At 42.4% G+C, this 12,500-nt stretch overlaps 1 protein-coding gene across 7 annotated transcripts in view; it reads right to left on the bottom strand.

Moving 5' to 3' along the window:
* Window positions 1-12,500, bottom strand: part of LOC147030487 (neogenin-like) — a 247,021-nt gene that overhangs the window by 57,076 nt on the left and 177,445 nt on the right. For 5 of the 7 annotated variants that reach the window (XM_085874613.1, XM_085874612.1, XM_085874611.1 and 2 more), the window contains exons 13-17: window positions 6,632-6,766; window positions 6,100-6,217; window positions 5,058-5,252; window positions 1,511-1,606; window positions 974-1,227 (exon numbers count right to left, since the gene is read on the bottom strand). In XM_085874613.1, coding sequence (XP_085730739.1) covers window positions 974-1,227; window positions 1,511-1,606; window positions 5,058-5,252; window positions 6,100-6,217; window positions 6,632-6,766 — 798 coding nt within the window. The remainder of the gene's footprint in view (window positions 1-973; window positions 1,228-1,510; window positions 1,607-5,057; window positions 5,253-6,099; window positions 6,218-6,631; window positions 6,767-12,500) is intronic. The other 2 variants (XM_085874615.1, XM_085874614.1) reach the window with 2 other exon arrangements.

Consider the following 12,500-nt stretch of genomic DNA (forward strand, 5'->3'; position numbering starts at 1 on the left):
AAACACCATGAAAGAAATACAGTACTGCACAAAATAAATCCTCCAACAACGTGGAGCAGGCTGATAAGTAGGAATAAGTTTTTTGTTTTTTTTTAACTCTACAGGCCTGTTCAAAACTTCCTGTTGGAAGAACATTTCTGTTTATATTTCCAGTTGCAAACAGTTGGGATCAACACTTGAGAGGTATTGATGACAGTCACAATCATGGACAAGAGACATGATTGGCATTGAGCAATGCAATGAGGTCACAAGAAAGAAACAAAAGAGCAATGAATAACATCATTTGAAAATGAGGTCACAGAAACATGAGATAACATTGTGACATCAAGCAAGACTAATCTCATGTTGGTTTTTTTCAAAATATCTGGTACAACCGTTGTGTTCAAGAGAGAAAATCTAATTTTGATGTACATGAAAATGGTGGAATTTAACCTCTCCATGACCCACACCTTCTTTCTGAGTGCCACACTATATAATATACCTTCTCCTTTTCCGCTTCCACAACCCTACAATGAATTATTTGTCTCTCTCCCTCTCTCTCTGCCCTCTTCCCTTTCTGCACTCCCACTTTCTCTCTCTCTTTATTTTTCTTTCCTTCCCTCTCCCTCCTTCCCCTCCCCCTCTCTTCCTTCTTCCCCCTCTCTCCCTCCTTTTACTACACTGCTGCCCTCGACCTTTATTGATTCTAATTTTGTATTTTTTTACTTACGTATGTTTTTGGGCCTTCCACATTCCTTGTACAAAATTACCTCGTAAACCCAAGTTTTTTGCTCCTTTGCTGCCCACCATATCTTAAACTTGATATAATCCTTGGCGATAATGCTATAAACCAGCAATGGCATTGAGTGTCCTGGGAATCAAGCAGTATGTGCCATGTTAAAGTGAGCGGATCACAATTATGGGAGTTAATAACCGGTAAGGAATAGCTTTTCGGAAAAATACATACAACTGTGGAGGTCAGACCTCAGCTCACCTTGTACTTTGCGCTTGATGAGAAGTATGTTTTCCAGCGAACGGTGTAATAGCGGGCATCAGTAATCCGTTGGCTCTTTGGGAGGGAATTGTCAGCCCACGTGATCTGGATGGCGTCAGCAGCCCGTGCCAATGCTTGAACGCCCACCGGGGGCATCATGGGTGTTGGTGGCCCTGTTACTGCCACAAAAGAGTCGGTGAAAGGGTCAAACATGCCATTGTCTCCACCAGGAATGCTGAAGCCTTCGATGGAGTCTGCAGCCCAAAGCGAGGCCAGGTTGCATAAATCAAACAAAACGGGACAGCAAAATGTCAAAGGGAAAGAAAGAAAAGTTGAAAGTGCAATCCAGAGTTTGAAAGCCGCAGGGGTTGGAAATAAGAGATGGAGAGAAGGAGGGAAAGAGGAACAGGTGTGTCAGTGTATTAGTTTATCAGCGAAGGCAATGAGACAGTCGCACAAGATATATTGAGATTGATCGGCTTAATGTAGACCACAGTGGAAAGAATGTTTCGGGAAGATCAATGAAGTCAAATGTACCTGTAAGTGGGCGCGTCGTCGCACTCTCGTACAGAGGTACACCCTGACCCATGTTGTTGAAAGCCCGAAGGGAAATAACATATTGATGGTTGGGTTCTAGAGGATGACAAAACATTGGGTGAGTAAATGGGGTGGAAATAATTAAAGATAAATGTGGAAAAACAACAGTAAATCATTTTAATCAAATCTCAAGTGCTCTTAAATTTAAAACAGAATAACTTTTGCAGTTTAATTATTTTAATATTTTTCATAAAGGATTTAAAAACAAACCTTTGATTTTTTTTTTTTACATGCTAAGTCGTTGACGTTTCATGCAAAACGACGATCTGGATTGCACGCCAATGACGTGCTTTCTACTCAGGGCAGAGAACATGCATGTTGACAATTTATTTTTGGCTTTGTCTTAATTCTCTATATTTTCAATAGAAATGCAGCAATTTTTACCATTCCATGGAGAGTGGAATATTTATTGTTTGGCCTTTACTTATGGATTTCCTTCAGGCTGTTAGTTCCACCCCCTAATTAGTACGGGGCTGATCTTGGGACAAGGATCAGCGATATGGTGTCTATCCTGTGAAATGCCTATTGTTTAACACCGATATGGTGATGTGCTGCTCGCTCTTATCAAGCGCTCGCAGTGAGAATGCGTCATCATGACGGCTCCCTCGTATATCATTGGTTCAGTGATGTGTTCATTCAGTTGTGAGAGTAATAAAGCTGGGCATTTAGCACCGTTAGTGTTCTTGCCTCTCGCATCAGCACCGCATGAGAATTGTGCCAGCGAAGTTGCAAATTAATTGTAACCTATTTTGCCAAATGGATCTACCTTCTCCCAGACATGCAACGTTCATTCTTTCCTTTAATTTTTAACTGTAGGTGTCGCGTTATTACTGCTTGGCTGAGTTTTTATGCTTGCCAGTGATCTTCGTTCGCTTCAGGCTTCATCTTGACGTACTTGTATTTATTTGTGCAGTACTTATGCTCCAATGTAAGCTCAGTTGTTCTCCAAAAAAATAGGATTTAAGGTTTTCATAAACAGGCAAATAATATTTGGTCATAATTGTTGTTTACAGTTGTTAGAATCCTACCTTCTGCTGTACATTCTTGTACACCTGGAAATCTCATGCATACAAATATAGTGAAAGCAAAAACAACAACAAAAAAGAAAACTTTGCTACACGATTTTGACTCAAACCACCCTCCCCTTCATGTTCATATCTGATGGTCCCACAAAACCAGTGTTCAAATTTGCACACAGTTTGAAATGATTTCTACTCAAGGTTTGTTTGCTTTGTTTTGTTCTTGTGTTTTTAAATGGAAGGTATTTAAGGTTTTGTTTGTGTATTTTAATGGAAGGTTTGGCATTATTTCAAAAATCAATTTCCTGCTCAGTACATATTTACCATTCCTAAATTCCTCTTTACCCTTGTCCTCTGTAAAAAAACACATGGCAAAATTATGCTGTATCATACCAGAGTGTATGGAAAGGAAGGCTTTGGTAGAGGGATGAGTCTTGTGTCAAATAGAAAACGACATACACACAGACTTGAGTAGAATATGGTAAGGGTATCAACATACAACAGCTTACATTATGTAATTGATGAGCAGCGACTCACAGGAATTCCGTGTAATGCAAAATATGACTTTCAGTCTGCAACCCTTCCCCACTGAACCACAGGTCCTCAACCTCCTCCCAAGCCCAAGTCCTCAAGCCCCACCCCTCCCACCCCCAATCTGAAGTCTTCAAACCCCTTCCTACCCCGTCTTGAAATGCCTTCCCCACTACAAGTTTTCCAACCCCCTGTCCACCTCATGTCCTCAACTACCTCCCCCCCCCAAACACAGCTTCAACCACCCTATCAAAACTTCCTGTCCCCTCTTTGCCTCCCTGCCCCCAAACAACACTTTGTCTTCCCCTTCCCCTTTCTTCTTCAAGTCCTCAACTCACCCCAAACCCCAGGTCCTCAACCCCCCCGACACCAAGTCTTCAACTCTAGTCCAAACCACATGTCCTCAAGCTTCCCCCTAATCCCAAGTCTACAAACCTCTCCCCGCCCTGTCATCAAATGCCCTCCCCACTACCGGCACAAGTCTTCAACCCCCGTCGCCACCCACAGTCATCTTCACCCCCTCTCAAGTCCTCAATCCCCCCAACCCCAAGTCCTCAACAAACCCCCCCCACAACCACAAGTTCTTAAACATCCCCAAAGCCTCAATACTCCAAACTATCTGTCCCCTCGCAGCCCCCCCAATTCTCTGTCCTCCCTCCCCTTTTAGCAACTTTTCAATTCAACACCCCCAAACCCCAAGCCCACATCCCCCCTCCCAACATCAAGTGCTCAACACCCCTCTCCCAACTCTCTGTCCTCCCCTCCACCTTTCCTTTTCAAGTCCTCAAACTCCTTCTTCCAACTCTCCGACCCACTTTCCTCAACACTCTGTCCTCCTCTCCACTTTTCTTCCCATTCTTAAAAACATTACACAAGGATACACAAGGAACTTTGGTGCAGGACGAGGCCATTTGGCACATCATTTCATTTCAGTATATTTTATAGTACACGAGATGACCCGTGAATTCGTTGGGTTCCCATTGTGACAGCGGTTGATGGAAAAAATCATTTCAAGAAAAAAAATAAAAAAAGAGATAGCTCCAGCAAACTATACCACTGAGGTTGTTTGCATTGATCAAATACTCCTGAAGAGTACTTGACTGAATCGGGAATTGAATTTTTAATAATTTTTTCTTTGCCCAATTTGAATGAAACTTGATACTGCACACCGCAGGAGAATAATGACTAAGGTGGCCCTAAAATATTTGTGCTATCTTGTACCGTTTTGGCTGTATTTCGGGAACATACATACATTCATAAATACACACATACATACAAACATACAAAAATACAAGATGAGAGTTTTAGTAATACATAGATGTGAAACATGGAATTTTTTCATCCACTGGTATCACACACTTTTCACATTAGCATTAAACTGGAATTTTTTTTTCATTCAGAAAGGGTGCATCACATACTTTTCACATTAACAAGAAAACAATGATAAAGTAAATAACGACGGAACATTAAATTCACAATCTCTTCCCCCTTTCCAAACAACATTCCTGTTCCCGTTAGTTAAGAACAATGATAAAGTAAATAACGACGGAACGTTAAATTCACAATTTCGCGAGATTATGTAATCTTGCGATTCTTAAATTAAAAATAGCGGATAAGAAAGCTAAGTGATAAAAAAAACATATACGGTCATTCGTAATGTAAAATATAATAAACAACCAAAACTTATTGGTCAAAGACCTTTATCGTGATATGGGTTTATGGTCCCTGGTTGAGTCGCTTTCGAGAAAATCGTTGGAAAGACAGAAAAACAAACAAACAAACAGACAGAATAAGCGTATTATTAAATAGATATTTGAAGTCCTCGACAATCATAAACTAAAGTAAACAAAAATGCAAAACTCAACACATCATGCAATAAGTAAATAAGTTTATGGAAGAATATATATGAATGATAGGATTGTCCCCACAGTCCTCACCAAGTGATCTGATTGTGTAATATCGTTGCTTGCTATTCACACGGACCGTCTCAGCATATGGGCTACCCACACCATAGCCAATGATGTACCCCCGCACAAGAACGTCCGACTGCTTGGGTGGAGTCCAACTCACAACGATGCTGCCAGGGAGTGGCCGAACATGCAGTGAGCTTGGCTGTTCGGGCACACGTGATTCTGCATTGGATGAGAGTTAAAACAAAAATATTTATAGAGAAGGCCATTGAGGATATTGTTCTGGGTTTTGCAGGTCATAATGACTTTGCAATTATTACAAGAATATTTACAAAAAATACCAGGTAATTCCCATTCCAGTTCAACAGCTAATCTCCAATCCTCTATTCTTTTGATTCTCCTGTCTGAGGAACCATTTTCTAGTTTTTGTCCACTCCTATTCATCCTTTCAGTTATTTAAGGTCTCAGTTGATCATCGCCTGATATTAAATCATTTGGGCAGACATGATGGCTGAGAGGTATGCACACTCGCCTCTAAGCTTTCCAGCCTGAGTTCAAATCCTGACTGAGCAATAAACTATCTTCCTGGTGTTTCACAAGTAGGGTGATTCATCAATGCGTGTGCCATCCCTCGGATGGACGTTAAATGTGAATACCATATGCAGTTAAAGATCCCATGACACCCTTCATGAGGAGTAGGTGAGCTATCGTTGGCACCATGGCCAAATTCCAAATTCCTGCGCTTACAAGTCAAGGGCACTGCATCCGTGGCACAGTCACACCCTCAGCCAATGATGCTACCCTGCAGCCTTTTGCTGCGTACAAACGAAGATGAATGAAATCCTTCATCTACTTCTCTGATTTTCATTCTTTATAAAAAAGACCTCCCATCTACAGTACTTGCCATTCCTTTCCCACCATCAGTATAGAATGCCACTCACACATTTGGCATTCAGCTCTTCCATCAATCTAAACATCTGAGTATATAAAAAAGGAAACTTCGACACAGTAAGACTTTATTTCACCAATCATGTGTATGTCACATCCCAATTATGCCACAGATGCTTACCATCAAAGTCCTCTCCAAATGTTTCCACTGTGACCCATTCAGACACTGGCCCTGAACCATTGACTGTCATGGCTGACACGCGTATGCTGTATTCTGAGGCTCGGTCTAGCCCTGCCAGGTAAAGACAGTTTAAAACGAGGAGATGCACATAGTCGTTTGTTAATCCTCAGCCGATTCAAAGTAGTAGTTGTGTTATCATTCACTGCTGACTATGAAATGAAGTATCGATGTGTATCGTGTACACAGAAGTGAAAGGGAGAGAGAAATAAGGAGTGAAAATAAAATTAATAGGGAAGCAAGGGAAGAGGACGTTAATTGCACATGGGGGAAGGAGTTCAAAAATTAAACCATTTTTGAGTGCATAACAAGGATACTGATCTCGTACAGCAGTCTCACCTCAATGGAAATGGTAAATTATGCTAAAACTGACCGCTTGGCCAACACCAGAATGATAATCTCTATAAACCTGCTTTAGAAATGTGTAAGAAGTAGGCAGAATTTCTTGAGCCAATTGGTGTGCCTTGCCTGTAAGTCGATGTTGCAGCTGTGACCCTTTGCTCATCTCATTCTCTCCACGGCGGTGGCTCTTGCGGTATCGTATGCGATAGCTGATGATTTCACCATTTTTTGAGCCGGCTGGAGGAGGCTGCCAGCGCACCGTCACCGACTGTCGGGGAACCCAGTGTCATGTCCATATTAATCATGTTGATTTGGTATCCGGCGGTGATGCTTAACAAGTTATTTTTCGACACAGGTTATTTTGTCGGTTACACGACTTGTGCAGTCAATGTTCCTCCAGCTGCTCACACTTTCCCATAAATGCAACAATTCTGAGCAAAAACAGCTGTAACAGACTGCTTGGCCAACAATAGAATACTACTCTCTGTGAACAATGGAGTTTATGGAGTAAAACTTGATAAGAGTAAATTTACTACCATGGGAAACGAGGTGTGGCTGGCTGATGCTTAGATTTTCAACCATTAACAGCCTTAGACGTTCGGATCTTTTGTTCTCATGAAGTGCCAAAGCACCAATGCCTTAAACACCATCCATATTTCCAAGGTAAAGATACTCCAATCAACTTTTCATTGATAAAATCCATTGCTTGTCTAACAGTCATGACCAATACTATAATTCACATCAGCAATGCAGTTAGGATGCAATTATTGTATATCATGAATACTAACTGCTCGGAAGTTTAAACCCATCTCAGCTCTCAGGCTATAGTTGTGAAAACATACTTGACCATGGATGTACAAGTTGTGTAGGACGCAACTTATTCGGTGCATTCAATGAAATATTTTATGGTTTCCATTCGCCAGAATGCACAGATGATAGAGAACTACAAAAAGCATTTCCACCAAGAACAGTGCATTTGGATAATGGTTGTAAACAATGTCTCCTGAGTTTAGTTCTTTCCCAATGCCTTTTTTTATGTAAAGTAGACTTATATAAATATGGTATAAAAGCTGTAATGTTTCTTTGCCGTAAAAGGATCAACTCCAATCATTCAAAGTGCATTTATTGTTACCCAAACCAACTTCACATCTTGCAACGTATTCATCGTAGTTTCATGCAATAATTTGCAGGAAAGGAAATGAGTACGCAAGACAAATTAGGGAAACAAATATTTATGTGTGGATGTAAACGAAAAGTAATAAAATAATTTTACATGCAAGTACAGATAAAAATAAATAAATAATAAGATCATTAAATAAATACCAAAATAAAACATTCAAAGAAAAAACAGCACTAAAGGGCTGCAATTGCTTTCACCATAGTGTCAGCAGATTAGTGTTAGTGGTGAAGAATGACAGAGGTGGAAGAGTAGAAGAGTTTGGGAGGGTGGGCAGGGGGAGGACCCTTGACTCGTCGAATCTTCACCCAGTTTTGGTTATCTTGGAACAAAATAAAGTTGTAATCTGATAATTTTCAAAGTAAGTCTGAAACAACTCAAACCATTGGCCTAAAGGTGATGATTTTCATCATGGTTCCAAAACATTCCTTCAAAATCATTGTTGTCTCCATCAATAAAGCTGAATCTCTGGGTATGTTGCTCCCACATTGTAGACAGCTTGTTGACCTTTGTGTCTTCTACCACCTCCATTATTTTCTTACACAATCTGCTCTTTTGTGCTCTGTTCTCTCGGGTTTCTCCAGCGCAAATTAATTCTGACAATAATCCATTGCTGGTGAAACTCCCAAAATCCATTCTCACTGCTCATCCCCACTCATTTGTTCCCTTTGTCTCCTATCTAGATCCAACTTCCTCAGTCTGTTCAATCTCATTCTTCCCTCCAAGGCATCAGGATGGCTGTTCACCTCTGCCTCAGGTCACAATCACCATCCCCCCGAATCCAAACTCATGATTTTTTCCTGCCCTCATCAACCATCCCCCTTCCATTCTAGGTTGCTTTGTGGTGTCCCCTCTCCCTACACCCCACTTTTTATTTATTTGTTCCATTGATTTTTAATCCTCGGTTTTCCCTTTGTGGTATTTAAGCCCCTTTCTGGCTGTACTTGAGCTTGTGCACCCCTTGTGGCTTGCTTCCCTCTCCTCCATGTACTCTATCGTTGTTCCCCTCAATCATTCTCCCTCCAAGTGTCCTTTTGTTCTATACCTTTGGCCTGGTGCTGATGTGTTTATTAGTTTTCCACTGTGTTGTAGTTGTTTTCATTTTCACAGGGGTTTAGGCTCATAGAGAAGCTGAATGACAAAGGGCAGCAGGTTCACAATTGAGTGCACAGTATATAGGTGGAGTGGGGGCAGGATGGGTTAGGGGGGGGGGTGGTGGACATACACAGGGATGAAAAGAGAAATTGCAAAAAACTAATAACAATGGCCCAAAAGGGAATAGGTGGAAAAGAATTAGCATGTGTCGAATAAATTATGGATGTGCATGGGTGACTACATGAGGTAGTGATGGGCAGCACATTTGAAAGATTGAAGTAAAGTAGATAAGACAACAGACACAAGGGGAGAATTCCACACATGGGAGAATAAAGGTGCGCATGAATGCAGTTGGGTAATCAACCTTGCCTTTTAGAGAGTGAACAGTTGAGGGTTTCCAGCGGAACACACGCAACCTAGGGTTTCTTGCGGAGGACAGAGGTAGGAGAGGCCATGAGGCGAGATGTAAGCTTATATAAAATAGAGAGCCTACCAACCCACCACCTGTGGGAGGGAGAGTGACAATCCTTAGTAACACATCTCTTGCTTTGAGAGACCAATGTTGTGGGGGCCTTGTTTTTAACTGCCTCAAGAGCAGTAAGGTGGAAGCAGCAGCACCAACCGAAAGTGAGAAGGGAAACTGCATGGAGCTCTTTTTGAAAGGCTTGTACACCATGACAAGCATAACGTGGCTCAGGAATATCTGAGCTCAATGGAGAAGACCAAATCGGCGACTTGGTGATATGATCCAACAATGAAAGGATATCGTGGATAGCAAGCCCACGGAGTTCAAGAAACTACACCTCTTCATGGGGCTGTCCATAGAATTGGATTGGATAGTTTGATTGTTGATCCTTGCGGAGAGACAGTGAGAGAGCATGTGACTTGTCAGCAATGAATGTCATGTTCCAAGTAGCTGACCAGTGACTTATATTGTCCAGTTCTGATGAAAAGGATTCAACAGCAGCCAGCCTTTCCCAAGAGTGATGTATTGTTCTGCACAGGGTGGAGTTATTGGCAAAATAGTAAAATTGGTTATCAAGAGAATCAGATGAATCATTGATCTTGATCAATAATAATGTAGGCATTCAGGCATGTTCTTTATGTATGTAATGCAGATTTTATGGAACCATGAGCCTGAAGGGAAAGATAATGGGAAAGGACAGTATCAAAGGCAACCCACTCTTTCCACTTACAGAGGAAATCAGACAACCACTTGAGCAAAGGACCCTGAATACCAAATGAAGCAACCGAGATATCAAGGTTGGATGTCAGACAGTATCAAGGGCTCGAGAAATATCTAGAGAGATTTCTTTAACCTCTTGCTTGTGGTTCAGGGCATACATTTACTGTTGTGTTCGAATGGGTCACATATCCAAGATAGAATGGTGAGGTCAGAAGCCAAATTGGCTGTCAGATATGAATTAGCTTGTTGGAGAAGAGGTGGTGCTTGAGGTCAGCTGCAATGATTGACTGCATTATTTTGCTTATGATAGGGAGAAGACTGACAGGTCTGGAGCTGAGGAGTCAGTTTTGGAACCTTAATTACAGACATGAGCAATGTTTGCAATTTTCCATGGTAACTTTCAAAAATGGAGGCAATTGCCCATCCAAAAATGATAAGTCAAAGAAAGGAGAGATGGTATAACAGGACTGAAACAGCATTCCTGTTCTGTTCTGTATTCTAAATCTTCCAAAAGCCTCGACTTGACACAAAAAAGGTACGGTAATATGCCAAATAAAAGATATCAGTATTAGTTCGTGGCAACAAAGCAGATCCGATGAGTGTCACTTACTTTTTGGCAACGATTAAACCAGTTTTAGGACTGTGACTACAAAACATTGACAATTGCATAAATAATTTATCTTGTGAGGTTGAAGTCGGTTGCCAAGATAATCAGATGGATCATCAATGTAGATAAATAATAGTGTACGTATTGTTACGAATTTGGGAATTCGATCGCACACAACATTCAGGTTCCTTTAGTCAGTTATGTCGAAAAGTGCTTGTTCCCTAGATAGCTCACCTTCCATTGTTTAATGGGCAGAAATCGATTAAATGTGCTGCGATTCAATTTAATAGTTAGGGAGCGATCACAAAACAATGGAGACGCCCTCCCCCTCTTCTGCGAAGAGGAAGAAGAGCCCCCCCCCCGTCCTGAATCACGGGACGTAAACAACTCCCTCCCACCCGCAGTTATGCGGGCACGGGGGGATGAGTCATGCCGGGAGCGGGGGAAGGGCGGAGGAGAATAAGGAAGAGATCCTGAGTTGGTTCGTGTTGGTTGTTCAGTAGTAGGCCTTCGGGTTCTGCTTCACTTGGGTTAGGGAGGAGGCTTTTTGAAGGCTTTCTGCTTTGGTTTGTTCAGCAGACCTTCAGGTTCTGCTTGGCTTGGTTCGCTTTTTGCGCTCTGGCTTGGTTCGTCGAAGAGAGAGGTTTAGTTCATCGGAAGAGAGTTGAGCTGGCTGCTCGGCTCGGAGTTCTTGGTTCGTGTTGAGAGGCTTTGTTCATCGGAAGAGAGTTGAGCTGGTTGCTCGGCTCGGAGTTCTTGGTTCGTGGAGCTCTTTGTTCTCCGCTTGGTTCCCGGCTTGGTGCGACTCTTCGGCCTCATCTTGGAGGTGGTTCTTCTAGATAGCGACGCATCGACGGGAAGGATCGGCGCCTCGTCTCACCAGCACATGTTCAGAAGCGCGAGAGGATTCGCTGGAGCTCGGGAAGGATCGCGGCTCACGGCGATTGGATCCAGCTCGCTCTAGCTGGAGCCCGGGTCTGAACAGCTTGAATACCACACGAGGTGGAGAGGTTCGAGAGAGGTTCTGGGTTTCAGCTCATCTGTCCTCCGAGCTGGAGTCTGTTATCAAAGGCATCAGCCACCATTTCTTGGGTGTGTGTGTGTGCGTACGTGTGTCCGTGGGCCTGTCTAATAAGTAGGAAACTGTTAAGTGCTTTGTGTGCTGTAAATGATTGCATTGCATTTTGTAAAGTTGGTATAGTTCTGCTCTTACGTGCTTCCCTAGTTCCCCATTATTATTAATAAATACCCCAATTGTTAAATGTTTTCAGCTCGTCGCGTTGTTTCTTTCATTGACTGAGCATTTTGTGTGTTGGGAGTGAGAAAGCCGTTGGTTTGCCGTAAAAGGGGGACATTCGGACCAATGGTTCTCGGCGATTAAGCCGCTCGGAATCGCACACGGGACAGGCTCGCTTTAGCGGTTCTTGCACAAGGACCCGACGGCCTCGGAGTTATCCGGACGGCGATCTATATTCCAGGCGATCGGTCGGGCTGACTCGGCTTGTGGCTCCGTCAGAGTGGTCGGCTCACGGCTGACCCCCGGCACCGTATCAGTATGAAGACGTATTTTATGCAATGTAGATCTTATGGAACTTCCATGCAATAGCAAGGGCACGGCTGAAACAAATTGCTGTAGTACATTAAAGTGTTGCGTACATATGTCCCTGATAAAGTAGTACAGTTCATGGAATGCTCCAATAAAATATGTGCTTGCAAACAAAGTTGATGAAATGTGAAATTTCAGCTTGCATCCATGGTAAGTTTACGGCAGAAATTAAGGTGGACATCGGAGATGCAAATGAAAAGGCAACCGAAGCGACCACACTCATAAGTGTCACACCTGCACAGATCTTCAAAGGAGCAAATATCTGCAAGATGCTTCAACACAACTATTTGCTCCTCAATTGTGAAATTTGTGGTTTTTTTTACTTGCAGTA

This window comes from Eptatretus burgeri, chromosome 3, assembly GCF_056783735.1.
Source record: "Eptatretus burgeri isolate ZD-2024b chromosome 3, Ebu_testis_v1, whole genome shotgun sequence".
Lineage (NCBI taxonomy): Eukaryota > Metazoa > Chordata > Myxini > Myxiniformes > Myxinidae > Eptatretus > Eptatretus burgeri.